This window comes from Pagrus major, chromosome 3 (assembly GCF_040436345.1).
Source record: "Pagrus major chromosome 3, Pma_NU_1.0".
In the NCBI taxonomy this organism is placed as follows: domain Eukaryota; kingdom Metazoa; phylum Chordata; class Actinopteri; order Spariformes; family Sparidae; genus Pagrus; species Pagrus major.
Window position 1 is genome coordinate 14,441,036 of NC_133217.1, and position 17,283 is coordinate 14,458,318.

At 41.2% G+C, this 17,283-nt stretch overlaps 1 protein-coding gene across 1 annotated transcript in view; it reads left to right on the forward strand.

The window, feature by feature from the left end:
* Positions 1 to 818: 818 nt before the first annotated feature.
* The window catches only part of nhsl3 (NHS like 3), a 44,647-nt gene continuing 28,182 nt past the window's right edge, over positions 819 to 17,283 (forward strand). Inside the window, exon 1 of the mRNA XM_073462858.1 lies at positions 819 to 1,069. Coding sequence (XP_073318959.1) covers positions 838 to 1,069 — 232 coding nt within the window. The 5' untranslated portion in view covers positions 819 to 837. The remainder of the gene's footprint in view (positions 1,070 to 17,283) is intronic.

The following is a 17,283-nucleotide window of genomic DNA, read 5'->3' on the forward strand; positions in this document are numbered from 1 at the left end:
GCAGAGGAGAGGAGAGGACAGCACGCTCGCTGAGTAAGTTGTATACTGTTATGTCCTGTCTGCGCCTTTTACAGCAAATGTTTTGCATTGATTGTTAACGTGACAGCACATAGAGGAACTGCATGTGTCCTTCTGTGTTCTTTAAATGTGTCTTCATGAAGTAGAAGTATGTATTTGAAGTACTTTTTTCCCACTGCCAGTTTTATTGAATTGAGCTTCTTTCTTTTCTCTAACTCACCCATAAGCACGTTTCTGCTGATGTGAACCACATGTCACACACACACACACACACTCACATAGACGCTGCAGAGGTCCAGCTCTCCTCCCTGGGGCTTCTTCTCTACATACACAAATCTGAGAGAATAGAAAAATGGGGAAAAGTGGGGGTGGAGGGGAAACTTTAGTTGGACAATGTAGGAATGTTATATTGTTAACAGGCTGCTATATGTTCCTGTTTAATCCTTGTGTTTTCATATTTTCTCCTCATTAGTCTGTAATAATCCTATGTGAGTTTGACTTATTCCAGTTAATCTCCCTACTTAATGGATCTGCTCTTTTTTTCTTCATCTTGTTCTTGCCTCTCATGTCACTCTGTCCTCCCTCTGGTTTCCATTTTTAACCATATTTTTCTGTCTTTCCATCTCGCCCTCTTTCTCTCCCATCCTGCTGGTTTCATTGTTGTCCCAGGTGGTGACTGACAGAAAAAACAGAGACACTGAGGGGCAGAGGGGTTCATCCAACCCTGGAGAGCAGGGAGATTTCAGATCCTCTGACTTGTAACAGAAGACACACTGATCCGGGTGGAGGTACCGGGCCTTGGCTCCCAGGACCTCCATTATGTCCCGGAGGAGGTCTACAGGCGACCTGGTACCCAAGGACATCACTGAGATCTTAGCCCGAGAGGCGAGGGTTCAACGTGGGCAGAAGAAGCCAGGAAGTTCCCTGGGACAGGCCTTCAGCTGGTTAAAGGGGAGCCGCAAGAAGAAGTGCATCACTAACGGGCTGAACCGTGCTGGTGGTGGTGTGACGGATGCCAAACTAGGACTTCAGAACCATGACCCTGCAAAAGGTGAGTGGGTCAAGACATTATACTTAACCTTTTTTAATTTGAGGTGTTCAGCTGATGCTTCTACACAGTGATGATGGGGAGAAGAAGACAATAGAAGAAGCTTTAACTCCTACATCACTGAAAATGATACTTATGACAAATATATAGACAAAATCAATGCTTTTGTAGATTTTCTATGTTTTTTGACAGTCAATGGCTCATTAAAAGTTGACTTGAAGAAAAAGTTGTTCTTTTACAAAATTCAACACAAAATTTAATCCATGTAGTTTTATTCTACAGACTGCTATAGTAGTATGTATTCATGAACATAAAAAGGCATATTTTAAGTCTTAATCTGAACTAATACAATTATACTATTAATCTGTGCACTAATCCATATTTTTACATTAACAATGGATGAAGTGACTACATTTAATGTAAAAGCTGTCGCCCATAGTAATGAATCCATAGAAATTATCACCCGACTCTGCAGTTTCACTTAGCTTCATGGACCATTTTAGCATCTTTCAGCTCATTGTTTTTCAGGTCATTGTCTGCCCACAACTTTACCTTTTTGGTATACAATATTGTCATTATAAAACCATTTTTTGGCATCGCTGTAATGATAATATAAAAGCATAGCAGTGCAAGTACACCCTTTCAAAGATCAAACCATTTTTAATTCTGAATATTCAAACATTGGAATTGGAATGTGGAAAAAAAATATTAAAATATCCTAAATAAGTAAAACACAAATAAAATAAACAAAACACTGGATAAAAAGTGAAAAAAGAACGCTTAGGTGCTGCAATCAAATTGTAAAAAGTTAAGGAAAACTCTGCTAGTTATTGTGGCATCATGTGGGCTAAAATGTTTGTGACTTTCTTACGGAGATAAACACTCATGTAAAGAGCGAAATTGAGCCAAATCAAGGTCACTCTACACATACACTCTAAAGTTAATAAGCTATATACGATCAGTTGATAATGCAGCTATCACAACAGCCCTTTCATGAACCCAATTTTTGACCACAGCTGATTTTAGCTAAAAAAAAAAATAATAAACCCACTGTAAGCAACGTGTCCACCACCAAACAGCAGACAGACCAAGTTACAACTAGCTGGGGAACTCTGTGGAGCATTTAGCAGTTAGAACGTTAGTCATGAGTTTGTGGATACGTAAACAGAGCTAAAAGCAAAAAGGAGCTAAAATTATCCAGACGGTCAGAAACACAACTCCAGCTGAATTCTTATTTCGTCTGTGTCCGCTGGATGCTGGAAGTGTTAACTATTATGTTATACCTGAACAACTTTATGAGGTTATATACTGTACCTTTTGTCAGTGTTGTGTTTGCAGCTTGTTGTGCTGCCCCCAAGTGGCCAAATAAACCATCGAATGCAGGCTTGGTCATTTGTAAAATTACAAGGATCATCAAGAAAACATCCTCCTCAGAAAATCAGCTATCAATGAGAGAAGGTTCTATCTAAGAAATGCATAGAGGTTCTGTCAGAGTGGATATTCCTTGTCAAGGGTCAGTTGAGTTCAGGATCAGATAGATTTATGAAGCCATGCTTCTGCTTGTTTGGCAGCTCTACTCTATAATTCTGTCTGTCATGATCACACACTGTATGATCATGATCTTTCAAAGAAATATACAGACTTTTGCATTAAGATGGAAAGTTAATCAGGATTTTGTTATCGTCAGAACATCAGTCTGCATATTTATAACTTGGCAACAGTGACACACACGCACACACCCACACGCAGAATGACACACGGGTCTAATCCCTCTTTCTGTTTACTGATGCGTTTGCTTGGTCGGCAGCACAGAGATTACCCACAGTCCCCATTTCCTGTTTTTGTTCCACCGCTAAAGCCATCCCTTTCTCTTCTGTCATTGTGTGTGTGTGTGTGTTACTGTAGTAACTATCCAACAACTCTTGGAAATCCAGATTCACAGTCTTTCAGACCTTTTTTGGTCTTTTGTGGTTTTTGTGCTCGTTCCACCTAAAAGGGACTTCCATGATACCTTATTATGCCATACGATGTGGTTTTGTGTGGTCTATCGAGAACTATGAATACTGGATGGGTAACAGACAGTGACTCCATTTGAAACCAAAGATTAACTAGTAGTAAGGCTAATAATTCCCCAGCAGAGGATGTGGTCAAAGGCTGATGGCAAGAATGTGTGGGAAACATTTTTCTGGCATTTTGTTTCAGTGATTTACTGATTTGAATACAAAAGGGGATGACTGTCAAGCATGTCCAAGAAACAGATCGCAGATAATCATGAACTCAGAGTTACAGATTTAAAAAGTGACCTAGAGGTAGTGTGACGGAGGTTTTTGCTCATTCACTGTATTCCCTTATTGTTTTAGAGCATTTTAGGTTGTCATTCTTGCAAGATAATAGCTTTGTTATAACCCTAGATTTATTTTGGGTTCAAGTATATTGTTTTAGTTTGTTGACTGATTGTGACTTACCAGATGTGGGTCCTAATGAAACTGCAGATGTGTTTAATATTGATTAAAGCTTTGTTTTGGAGAGAAAAGGTGGACAAGAAAAGTTCCTCCAACTTCCCAGTGAGGTTACCAACTCATTTTCCCTCATTAACATTACCAGGTTTAGTATTTGCATTTAGTTTAAACTGGATGTATTGCCAAATAGGCACTTCTGCATTTTGCTTTGACAACAAATCCTACGACTCCTGTACTGCTCCTGTACTGCTCCTGTGCTGCTGCTGCTGCTGCTGCTGCTGCTGTCAGCGTCTCTAATGATAATGGTGGGGGCGATGGGCAAGTAATGTAATCGGTGTATGCCTGAACACTTTGTAACACCATAGGCAAGCCTAATACAGCGATTCTTACTTTCAGGTGATTATACACTACTGAAAACATAATTAGGAATGATGATGATGATGTTCCATTTTGACCAGTTGATGCTCCTAAATTCTACTCATTGGACCTTTAATTCTCACTCTATAACAGTGTGCAGCCATGGCTGGATCTTGCCAAAGTTAACCTGCTGTCAACACAGGTGGTCTGTAGTCTGATCTTATTCTAACAAAACAATTATGCAGATTGGTGCAGCTGGTGCTTTCTGTCTCACCTGTATGTGTGAAGATGTTGGGTTCGGATCGTCTTGTTTTCTTTGGCACTTTGTCTCCTACAATGATTAGGAGGGAAGGCTGTTTTCCCAGCAGTAAATTATTATTATTATTTTCCTCTTGCTGCAGTTCATTCTTCCTAAACCTGCTGGGTGACTTAACCAACCTGATGAGACAAAGCAAAGTCTGTACAAAGAACACTGTCAGACACAGACGCACACACCAGACACATACTGTACCTGTACTCACTCACACACATCCACATAGTCCCTGGTCTTCATGACTATGCTGGTTTGGTTCTTAAAGTATTATTGTATATTATTTATTTATATTTTGACATGTTCCCCATTTTCAAAGCAAAATTTGATATAAGCTTAAGCGGTGACCTTTACTATCTCTCACATCTTGACACTAGTGTCATTATCTTTCAGCTGCAGTTGATATTTTCAGCAACATTTTCTGAATCAGTGAGTGCATTAAACACAAGGGGAATCGGGTCCGTAAATCTGAAATCACTAATTTCTGTTTAGTTCCCTAATTTCATCTGACATTCATTCATTCTGCACAAAATAGTGACCTCAAAAATTCCCACACGACGCAAAATATTCAGACGACGCTTTGCCTTTGCTCATTTAACATCTTATGTTCTACAAAGTCTGCAGCAGTGATGGAAATTGATTGGATTCCAAACTAAAGAAGGACAGGAAAATTACGTTCCCTGTGATGCAACAAAAGTATTTGTTTTTACAAAAATTGTAGGTTTTCCAGTGTGTTTTAGTGCCATTTCATGTTTTATGCATGTTTTGATGTATTTTTGTAGCATATTTTATCGCAATATATTTGGTCATCAACATTGTTTATTGAGGTGGGACCTAACAAAGTACAAACACTTTGTTACTGTACTTAAGTAAATTTTTCAGGTATCTGTACTTACTTGAGTATTTATTTTGCTGACAAATTTTTACATTTAATCTTTTACGTTTACATTTTAACACAAATATCTGTACTTTCTACTCCTCACATTTCCATTTTTTGAATGCATTTGAGGGGAATTATCGATTATTTTGATTTTGCATCATTTGCACGCCGCCTTCCCAACATCACAAGACTGATTTCAACCCCTCAGCGCATATCAGGCACAGCAAACGTAGCAAGATGAGTCTGACATTAAAGTCATAACAAGACGTAAGAAGACGGAAACAGACAGAGAGGGAGACTCAAATGCAGAGAAAAGGGGTGTTATTGTCTTGTATCTGCAGAGACCCTACAGCCCTGTGCCTGGATTTTCTTATTTTTTCAATTGCTGTGGTCAGGACGCTTTACCAACCCAAAATGTCAGTATTGGATATCCTGGGAATGAGACTCAACAATCAACTATCTTTCTGGTGCATTTACGAACAGATAGGACAAATCCTACTGATTCTACCATATTAATATTTATATTATTATGGCGTAAGATTCAGTTAGCTCTGCACAGAAATGTCCTTAAGAGGGATACTTTTTACCTTTATACTTTGAGTACATTTACTGTACTTTATTACTTTTAATTTATTGAAGAAGTTGAATCAGTACTTCAACTTTTACCAAAGGTTTTTTTTTTTTTATCTGTACTTCGACTTGAGTAAAGAATGTGTGGACTTTTGCCACCTCTGCCATCTGGAGGCATTGACACTTCATGCGCTTGGCTCACCTGGTTAACCAGGCTTTGTCACCTAGCATGCCGCAGGTGACAGAAAACAACTGGTCCACTTCCCAAACATAACTTGTAAAACATGAGCTTTAGATTTTCTGCTCTAAGTGTTCTATGTGAGCAAGAACTCAGTCATAGGCTATTTTGACAGTAACTGTTTGGGTCACAGGATGTACCGAAGCGAGGCAGTCGCATACCAAACCGAATGTCCTGTACAGAACAGTTGAGGAGAAATACACGTACCATTACGCCCCTGTCCTGTAGCAAACCTGTGCACCTTCTTGTTTCTGTAGCAATGACATGTAGCTCTTGTTATAATATTTCTTCATTGGTGCGTTTACTTTGGCTGCCATCCCTGCATGACTGGCTCAGATCTGCTCATCCGTGATCTCTGCAGTCCAGCGCTGACTGGCGGCTATATTTTACAGAGATTCCTCTAATAAAAAAAAATAAAAAAAGAAAAACACTCTTTGATGTGCTGAATTCCTGGGAGCTGTGCATCAGGGTGGTTGGTGTGTGTGTGTCAAGGTCTGTTAGAGTGCATGTGTGCGTGCATGGCAGCCTGGATGCCAGATTGGGCCTAGAGTTATGCGATGGAGAGGAGAGATTACAACGAATCACAAAGGCCCTTTCAGCCTTGAGAGGACTCTTAGGGAACACTCTCTCAATGCTTTTTTAATTAGAGCGACTTCTCAGCACACACACACACACACACACACACACACACACACACACCGTGTGTTGTGTATCGTTCGCTCAGATTTTTCTGTCTTTTTTGCCTATTCATCACTGCATATTACTGTTTTTGATTTGCTTCTCAGATTGCTTAATACCGTCTTTTCAGTGCTGCTGTGGGTGTGTGTTGGTCTTCACTGCTTATTATTGTGCAATCAGTGTGTGTTTAAAGTCGTGTGTGTTGACGTCTGCTGAGAGGGTGTGTGACCGAGTGCTACCCTGTATCAGAGGGTATCTCTGTGTTTGTGTGTCAGCAGCATATTGCCGAGCTTAGGGCGGCGCCAACCCAGCGCCAACACTCATTACATCACCTCCACACACACACACACACACACACACACACACAAGGGCGTATAGAGCCCCCGCAACTACCTGCTTTGTCCAGCACAGCCCATCTTCAGCTGCTGGCTGATTGAGCGGTGAGGTAATTTTGCACAATCCCTGGGATTCCACATGTGCGTCCATGTGTGTAGTCATTGTTTGCTGCATCTGTGAAGTCATGTGTGTGTACGTATCCCTGTGAGAACACTTTTTATAGTGCCCTCATTTGTAATGGATCCCATTCTTTGCTTCAGTTTCTCTATGTGCGTGGATTTGTTTGTGTGTGTGCTTGTGTGCTTGTGTGTGGCTGCCACATCAGAAAAAACAGTCAGGGTGTGTAGATTCACAAACTATACTGTAGATTACAGACCCAGCAGAGTAATTGAAGAGTGAACATCTCATTACATGGAGAACGTTGTATACAGCCTTAGCTCTATTACAGGCCACAACTCAGGGCTGCTTTAATACAGTTTGACAGGATGAAGGCAGCGAATGGAGGGTAAAGAAAGGCATGCGGCAGAGAGGGAGGAGTGTGAAAGTTTAATGCCACCGCACAATGTTCCCTGCGAACATCACTCACCGCTCTCTCTCACACACACACACACACACACACACACATACACACACACACACACACACACTTTGATGAGCCCGGTAATTTTACCTGGGTAAGCAGATACCTTCAACCCTCATCCATCACCGCAGACCTAAAGCCACGCAGGTGAGGTAAACGTCTCCCAGACAACGGCATTGTGAGGAGCACTTCGCTGTGGCAGCAATACTGTGAGACTGTGATGTCGGAGGGAAACTTGAATCGTCTTTCAGGTCACGTTTAATGTGAGGACATACAGTAGAGAAGCAGAGGGGGAGAATAATGAGCAGTTGGAGATGAAAGAGAAAGCATCATAAGAATTGAGGTCACAACTAAGGATGAACGGCTGGTCTCTGAACCAGAATCTGTTCATTTATTGATATGATATTTATATTTTTATAAACTCTGGGCTTCAGAAAATGTTTTACACTGGTTGCGCTGGTGTGCCTAACTTTTCTATTTAGGTAACAGTAACTCATTTTAATTTAATTTCTTAATGCATTATGTGGAACAATCTACAGAAAATGAGTTTATAGGCTAAAATGTGTCTACATCACCAATTGGTGTTTGTTTAAAAAAATATTGTTACAGGCTACATTTTGTGCAACCAATGACAATGTTTTGTCGAATTTGACAGATTTTTGAGTGCATGTGCGACCAAAACAGTTGAACCCTGGAGCCCTGAAACTTGGATTAAACAAGCACCGATTTTGACATTAAAAAGTATATTACCTGAAAGTACTTGTTTCACCTGAGTACTCAGTCAACTCTACTCACAACCCACACTATTCACATGTTCAAAACACATTGTAGATCTTAATGAAAAATCAGTCCGATATGGAAACATGTTTGTTTCTCCTTTTCATCCGTTATGATAATGTGTTTGGTCTTCTTCACTGTAGATAATAGTGCATTTTATTATAGTGTTTTTTAATGATATTTTTACCATATGTCTTTAGGGAACCATGCACACATACTCAACCCATGTGTATAACACATCATACACTTATATGTAAAATACGAAGAAAGGGGGATACTAAAATTACTTGTGATCAACATGCAGTGCTTTCCTCCAGAGGTATTGTTTATGGAATAAGAGCTGATGGGTTGTTTTGTAGGACATGGAGTGTGTTTGATGTGGCGGGGAAGCAGCTGGAACAAATCAGCGCGGGACTGAGGGAGTGGGAGTCCATAAACAGATGGATATACAACTGATTTAGCCTCAAGACCGTGTGTGTGGCTCCTGTTACGTAACTTGCTGTAATAGATACACCTGTTGAACAGTGTTTACCTGATCCAGCTGCATGCTCTCTCTGTCTGACTTTTTTCTCTGTGAAGAGAAGAATAGACCAGACGATGACACAGCAACTGAGGAATTCAGTCAGTCCACAAGTGACACTTGGGACCATATATGTTCTGATGGGTTGAGCTCTTGGAACATTGACCACTTTATCTTATTAGGCTTAATATGTTTAATTTAAACTGGAATGCAACACTGTGATGTATCATATGTGACTAGACTCTTGGCCTCACAGGCTCTAACTCACATATTTATTTTTAGCAGGCCACATATTTTCTACAAGAACAGATCAGTATTTGGACCTGCAGATGTACGTGTCTATTTTTTTAATAGCTGCTGTTGATAGTTAAGTGCATATTGATGAGGTTTTACATTTAATAAAGAAAATAAATTGTTTCACACTGATGTCCATCGGATGTGAAATTATAAAATACAGTATAGTTTTGTTGATTCATATTTTTTTCTGTAACTCCTTTACATATTTTTTTATAAGCGTTTTTCAGCCACATGACCATCAGACAAGAAAGGGGTTGGGTTATGTTAGAAAAGAACTAGTACATGCCGTGTGTTGTCCAACCATGTCGAAAAGCAGAAAGCATTCTGATTTGAGTGAAAGCACTCAAAAGAGGGGTGAAAAGCTGCATGTCATTGTCTAAATATGGGAATAATGGCCATAGATTTGTAATAGAACTAGATACTGAACCAAAAAATGACACCTATCCAGTCAAATGAGAATTGCTTGGCTGGTGCATACATCAGAGAAAGTTTCTCACTTCCATGTTGTCTTCCTGTGGCCCATTGGATTTCTGCAGTAGTGTTTCTCCCGCTGGCTCCACCTGCAAGTTCCCGCATACCTCCACACACACCTGTCCAATCACTGCATGAAGCAGGTGTGACTGTTAGATTGTAGGTTTCGGAAAATTAGGGACATTTTTGGACACAGATCACCTGTAACTGATGCCGGCTTTCTGAAGCACTGCGAGCATACGACAAGCACTTCTCATGAAGTTTATCTGAGAATTGTCTGGAGAAAAAAAGTCTACAGTTCAGGTATTCGAGAGAACTTCGTCAACATACATGGATAATATTTAAAAAATTTCTTAATTTCTAAATATATTTGAGACAAGTCATATCAACACACGATACTGTAACTTGGAAGACTCACAGTTCTATTTAGATCAGTGTGATACCGTACCAGTCATTACTTTCCCTGCCTGTAGATGGCGCATATTGGCATCTCCACATCTGCATCTGCTTTTCATGCCAGTAGGTGTCATCTCGTAAGGATAGGATATCCTCCATTGTTTCCGTTTGCTTGTGGCATGGAAGAGGATGTTGCGGCAGTTTTACACAGCGTCGCTTTAAAGATCAGCTAAAGAATCTCGCCTATGTTGAGCGAGAACCAGCTGCAGTGAAAAAACGAAATCAAAAGAAGTACCTGAAGCGTGTCAAATTAAGCCAAGTCGTACTATGCTGTGAAAACATGGCTCATGTCTGCAACTGTTGCATGTCTGGATGTTACTGACTGGGCATGGTTTTGAGTTCTTTGCATCAATGTCACTGTACCGTATGCCCTCAGGGTTTTTATTGTGGTAGCAGGGCCTTGCCACAAGATGGTAGTGCTGGGCTGATGCCAGCAGATGCATTGAATGTGGGAATTAAACTGTAAAGAGTTGCACTAAGGAGACAAGATGGCATCAGTGTCAAATAGCCCAATCTGTAATGACTGACACCATTTCATTTTTTGTTGTCTGAATTCATGCCACTAGTCTCAGACCTTTAGAAAGGTGGATCCTCTAATCCTGTCTCGAGGCCCTGGTGATGGTCACCCTGACAACCACTCTCCCTTACAACTATCCCCTGACGACGGCATTCCTCTACACAAATGTCCTTTAATGTACGCATGCGTACGTGCACACACACACATGCACACAGACCCGCTCGCTGCGCTCTCCTTTGAGTTGCACACAGCTGTCAAATCCTAAAATCTCTCCTGACAATGACGCACACTTTGATCACACTCTATTTAAATGTATCTGGGGCATGTTTGCACGCTGTATTGCAGCTCGTAGGTGAAGTCGGGGTACAGAGCATACACACACACACACACACACACACACACTTTCCAAGTGCACTCTTATGGCTCTATGACAGATGAGATAGGGAGCACGGAGTACTCCACCAGCACAAATGTACTGGGTGTGGTTCTGCTGGGGCTGCATTAAGAGGCAGCATCTCTCTGTGAGCGCTTTATTGCAGATCATTTTACACTCTCCATCGGGAAACGTGAGTGATTTCATACTCTCACATCCATCATTTCTCTTTCTATCATGCAGATACATTTATGCACATGTACTCCTATTTGGAAATTCCCTTTAAGTCCTCCTGCTCTTCAGACACCAAATTGATTCCTCTCCTAGAAAAACGAGGGATAGTAAATTTTTCCGCCGCGACTCCCACAGTCAGTAAATCTCCTTTTTATTGGAAGCTTTTTATCTTCCAGCAATTCTCTACACATGTGAGTGGTGGGGGGTGGAGAGATGGGAAGAAACGTGAGCAGGGTGACCATGAAGAGGAGTGTGTGGTTTCATCATCACATTCTCTTCCTCTTCCTCCATTTGGTTCCTACAAGGAATCTCAGTTCCAGTGTGTTCATGGCATTTCTCTTCTTCTTCGGTCTCTCTCTGACCTCGATCTGGAGGGCTGCTATCGATCCGCAATCTCTAGGAGTAATGTCACCAGCATTAAGTGACAGCAAAAGTTGTGACATCATCATTGTGGGACACACCCTGCCAAGTCGTCACTGTTAGGGACTGTTCAACGCTGTTAAAGTTGTTTTTTTAAAAGGAAATAGGAGGCAAGAAACAGAACACAGGGAATGAGGTAGCGGATGAGTTTACAGTAAAGGTTGGGCGTTGTCTTTGTTCACATTTGTTGAATATCATTTCACATTGTGAAAAGCGCCGCTGCTTCTCTGGAATCCCCCATCATGACTGTTTCTGTAACTCACCCTTCTGGTTCAGCATCTGTGTTTCCTCGAAGCATAGCTGGGATGTTCTCATCACCAAACAAGCTTTGATCAGTGTCACCGGTTGACTGGTGTATATCCTGCTCTTTTTTAGTTTTTCTATGCACACGTCAGCTCATACGTGCATGTGTGTGTGTGTGTGTGTGTGTGTGTTTGTTGTTTGGAATTTCAAAACGTGCCAGACAGCTGCACCTGTGAAGATCACTTGAATTATTGAGCATCTCTATGCCGTTTTTAGTTCCCACTCGTTCCCGTTTTTATCTGTTTTTATTCTCTCTTTTAGTTACTCATTCCTACACATAAACACCACTGACATACTGCTCTGTTCTGTGTGTGTGTGTGTGTGTGTGTGTGTGTGTGTGTGTGTGTGTGTGTGTGTGTGTGTGTGTGTGTGTGTGTGTGTGTGTGTGTGTGTGTGTGTGTGTGTGACTCTTGTAGGAGTCTGTGTTTTCTCCATCACCACATTGTGTTGACAGGATCTGTCAGCTGGGCTTATAATGGCTTGGAATAAAGACAACTGATCACTGCTCGCTACAAGAGGAAATTGCGAGGATGTACACAACTGAAGAGTGCCATTAACCACGAGAGAAAGGCGTGTGAATCATTCAGTCATCTATATGACGGAGATAAGTGTGTGTGTGTGTGTGTGTACGTGTGTGCTTGTGTTTTCAGCCCTCTCCGACACTGAAAATGCTCAGCTGTGTGAACGCTCGGCTCGGGAGCTCAGCAATCACACAGTCACAGAGTGGGAGGGGCACTTCACACACACACATTCACACACACACACACACACACACTTGGTAGTGAGCTTGTCAGTGCTGGATGCTGCCGATGCTACAGCAGCTGGATGAACAGGACTGGAAGTGTGTCAGCGTCTTGGAGAATAGGATTGATTTGAGTGTTTGTGTTGCTGGATCTGTGTGTGTGTGATAGCACGAGAACTGGAGTGTTGTAGGAATGGTGTCAGTGGTTCTTTAGCACTCACACACTCTATCCTGCAGTGTGTGTGTGTGTGTGTGTGTGTGTGTGGAATTGTTTGACCACAGGGATTCAGGAGCGCGGTATTGACTTTGACTCAGGGTGTGTTTCCATGCTGGAGAGCGAAGGACTGTATGAAGGTCTCGAGAAAAGGAATACAGATGTAACGTTTCAGGACGACGAGATGATAGATCCCCTTTAGGGGCTCCAGGACTGCCCCAAAATGGGGAACAGCATCCAGAAGAAAAAGAAGGTCCAGACAGAGAGCAACTTCTCTCCTCACTCATCTCTAAGCCCCAGCAGGGAAAAACCTAAAGGCTCCTGGCTGTTTGGACGTCCGGATAAACTGAAGACAGGTAAGGGGGAACACAGTATCTGGAGTGGATCCATAGGTATTGGTCGTCATAAATGTGAAAGCTAACTGATGGAAAAGCAGCATTTTATCTGTATTTGTAAAATCGGACTTGAATGTGAGCAGTTTGAGAAGCAAAGTGACTTAATTGCTGTGTGGTCATGCATGTGAATTAGTTCCCACAGTAAGCTTTTTAGATGCACTCTGACAATATTCCCATGCTGACTTCACCTTAGTCAGCTTCAAGGCTTCCTGCTTATTGCACAAGTGAGCAGAAGAGGGTTGTGTGTGGGCAAGAGTGTTTATTTTCTGTTTTTTTTTCTCCCTGTGATTTGTTTCCTGCTGACAGATGACCCAAACCCCCAAACCTCCCTGCATTTCAGCGCCACAGAGAATGTGTGTGTGTGTCTGATCCTGGGGCTAAGAGTGGGTATTATTTTATGACTCTGTGTAAGTGGTTATTGCCCTACCACTCGACCTGCAGTGGAAAACAGAGCTGAGCCTGTCCCACGCTGATCATTGTCTCTGTTAACAGTCCCCGAAGCAACAAAAAGCACCAGACAAACAGGTTTAACGGCGGCTCACACTGACAAGGACAGATTGTCCGATTGTGCCGCTGAGATTGTTGACTTTTTCTGTTTCTCAGGTGTTGCTTTCTGTTTCATGTTTTTTGTTGTGACCCAGGACTATTTTTGCCCCTCCCTGTATGTCTTACATCATGCCATCCCATCTCTTTTCTGCCTCTTAAGTAGGCTAATTATTGACAGGACACAGGGTCGCATGTACTAACTCTAGCCATAAAGCTGCCATAATACTTGGATCCATTTATTATGTGTAATATGAATGGGGTCGCTCAAGACGGACCCAGGGACTTATCACTGGACTTTGCAGTTCCCATCAATTCTACAGAACTTTTTGACGTATTTCTTTTTTTTTTTTTTTCTCAGAAAATCCCACTTTACACTACCTTCCCAGCACTAAACAGAAGACACACAAATGTAGTAACTAGCTGGTGAACAGGGTGGAACATTTAGCAGCGAGATATTTCATTCAAGAGTAGGTATAGGCACCAAAACACTCAAGTGGTGCTCTGAGCTCCCAGTTCAGACCGCTAGATGCATGGCTAACCGAGCTAACTTGCTAACAGCGGCTACAGTTGGCAGCAGTCAGTGGTAACTCTGGTGATATGCTGCTCCCTTATTATGAATTAGACAGCTTTCTAATTCTCACATATGGCATCTTTAAGGTAATAATGTAAATAATATGTCAGTGTTGTGTTTAGAGCTTGTTCTGCAGCACTAATTGACCAAAATGAAGCATTTCTAGTCTGAATATTTGAAGCTTTCTCAAAACTCATTTAACACGGTATCGATACACTCATATTAGCTACACTTTGTCTCTCTCTCACACACACACCACTGCAGTGGCCACATTGACCCACCTCCTACCACTCTTCTTAGATGATGTTATGCGTAACACAACCTCAATGCTTGACATCCAACATATAGTATTAAATTATTGTACTGAAGTTAATTACAGTATCATGACAACACTAGACCAAGCATACATGATTGCTGCTTTAATAACAGACACCTGGACCTTTGCAGTTTGAATTTATAATTGTTTTAGCCTGTACTGTTATTTTGCTCTGATAAACAGTTTATAACTGACACTGATGTTTCTTTCTCTTTCATTTTTACTCTTGTTTTGGTGGATTCTCAATTACCTTGGCAAAGACTGTCACCTGAGTCACTAACACTAAGGCACAATTGAAACTGATAGATAAATATAAGCTGGTTGAGTTTCATTTTGACTCATATCAGTTTTCTGGTTTCCGTCCAACTTCTTCTCGGCAGACAATAATGTACCAGATCCAAAAGACTTAGTCAGTGTGGCAAGGTTTGATACAATATGTCCCTTGTTTGCTTCAAGCCGATACCTGTAAGGACATTAGTGATAAACACTAGTGCAAAGACTTGTGATGAACGGATACTAATGGAGTGATTTGTCCACCACAAACCTGCCATAGATCGGTGTTGCCTCTTCCGTCTAACAGCAGTGATGGTTTATGTCCATTAGTTGGAGTTGGTGCATTAGAATATTACCAAATGCATTTAACTGCTTGTTGCTTTAGACATCATGAAAAATTACCGACATTAGCTGGAACCAAACAGCAATAACAATCAGACCAAGACGAATTGATTCTTCACAGACTTCCATTTTGCTTGCAGGGTTGTTGTTTCCGTTGCAGTTACACTTTCAGATGGGAGAAATTAATCTATTTCATATTGTAACCTCTATTTTGGAGAAAAAAAAAGTTAATTTATAATTGCCTCGATAGTTCAATTCAGCCGTCAGCGCATCTTTTGTTTCAACCAATACGGTTGAAATCGGTCCCTGATGCTACTGGTTTCCGTGGTAACAGCTGACCCTAGTGAACCTTGTGTCTTAATGGTGTGGAGGTATGCATTAGCTGTGAGTAAACCAGACAGGGCAGTCGAGGATCCTGTCTTGTCAAAACATCAGGATAGTGTTTGTGTGTGTGGGTGCTTGTACAAAAAAAAGGTTCTCTCGTTGTAGATAATGAACATGTGTGTACGAACAGGTCTTGATCTGGTTTTCTCTCAGGGTGGTCGACGTCTATGTGGGTGTGTGATTGTCGTCTTGCGTTGTCTCGTGTTCACCGCCTCATTCATGGGGAGTTTATTCAGACACTCGGGGTGTGAATGCATTCCTACATTCCAGCCAATTTCCTTACGCATGGGCACCCGTCCACCACACAAACACACAACCTTCTCCGAGCTTTCATGAAACGAGGCGGATTTTTGGTTTTATGAGGTGATTGTAGCTGACTTTGCTACACAATGCCCAAAAACGAAGCCAGATTTAGAGAAAGAAGGAAAGAGAGCATTGTATTACATAGAATTGTAATTGCACATGAGGTTATGTGCAGCTGTATTGATGCGAGTTGCTGACTTTATTTATATACCAGTAAACCATAGCTAACATCCACAGAATAGGCAGCAACCACACACAGTCATGGTGTATCTGTGCTGCAGTAACACAGCTTCTTCTGTGTGTGTAGCAGGCTGATGAAACATGCAGGAGATGAACTCCGTGACAAGATCCTCACTCTGTGCTCCCAAAATATGTGTCATGTCTGTGGTCGTGGCCGTGTTCCAAATCAGAAACCCCGCCTGTGTCCTTCACAACACCTGAGAGGTTGTTTATAATGGAGGACACAACACTTAACAGACTGGGAAACGACTGGATGTCACACATAGAGTGACTTGACTTTTCTGTATTTTTGGTCAAGGTCAGTCAAAGGTGTGTTCTTTTTCAGAAATCTGAACGGAAATAGACACTGAAAAAAGACATATGGAATCCATATGTCTTTTTTCAGTGTCTATTTCCGTTCAGATTTCTGCTCTGGGCATTTATGCAAGTTAGTGAATATTTATATTAGATAGCCTGATTTTCATATTTAAACAGAAAACTTCAGAAAACTTGTCATGCAAGAAATAACTGTCTAGATGTAAGTAATCAACTTGGGAGAATGCATACCTGTAGTTTCTCCTCTTGAAACTCAGACAGTCTGTGAGCTCAACGTCCATCGAGGTGACCTGTGGTGCGATCCTGAAACCCAGAAATAATTGAAAAAGAGTCAATATTCAGGTTGTAACTAACGATTATTTTCATTATTATCATCATCATTACTCAATACTATCAATTTACTATTACATTAAATATGAAATAGAAACGGGGAAAATTGTCTTATTGGCTTCTACAAAGATGAAAGTAGATGCATTAAAATGTTTAAACTAAAATGTATTAATTAAGTCTCACCCACCTACCTCGGACCAATTGACCTAAACACTTGACTTGCTGTGAATGTTATGGAAAACCTTTAGACTGCAGCTGCTGAGGGACATTAATTTAGAAAGATAGTCTTCTATTATGTAGCAAAGTGAACACACTAAACATTTAATTGAGGTGAATGTGACAGTTTGTACAACCTGTCTTGTGTCTTTGTATTGTAACTTATTTATTTAAACCAATATAATTTGTGTATGTTAAGTAATGTGACACTGTCAAGGAACACGTTTCAAATACAGTTAAAAAAAAAAAAAACA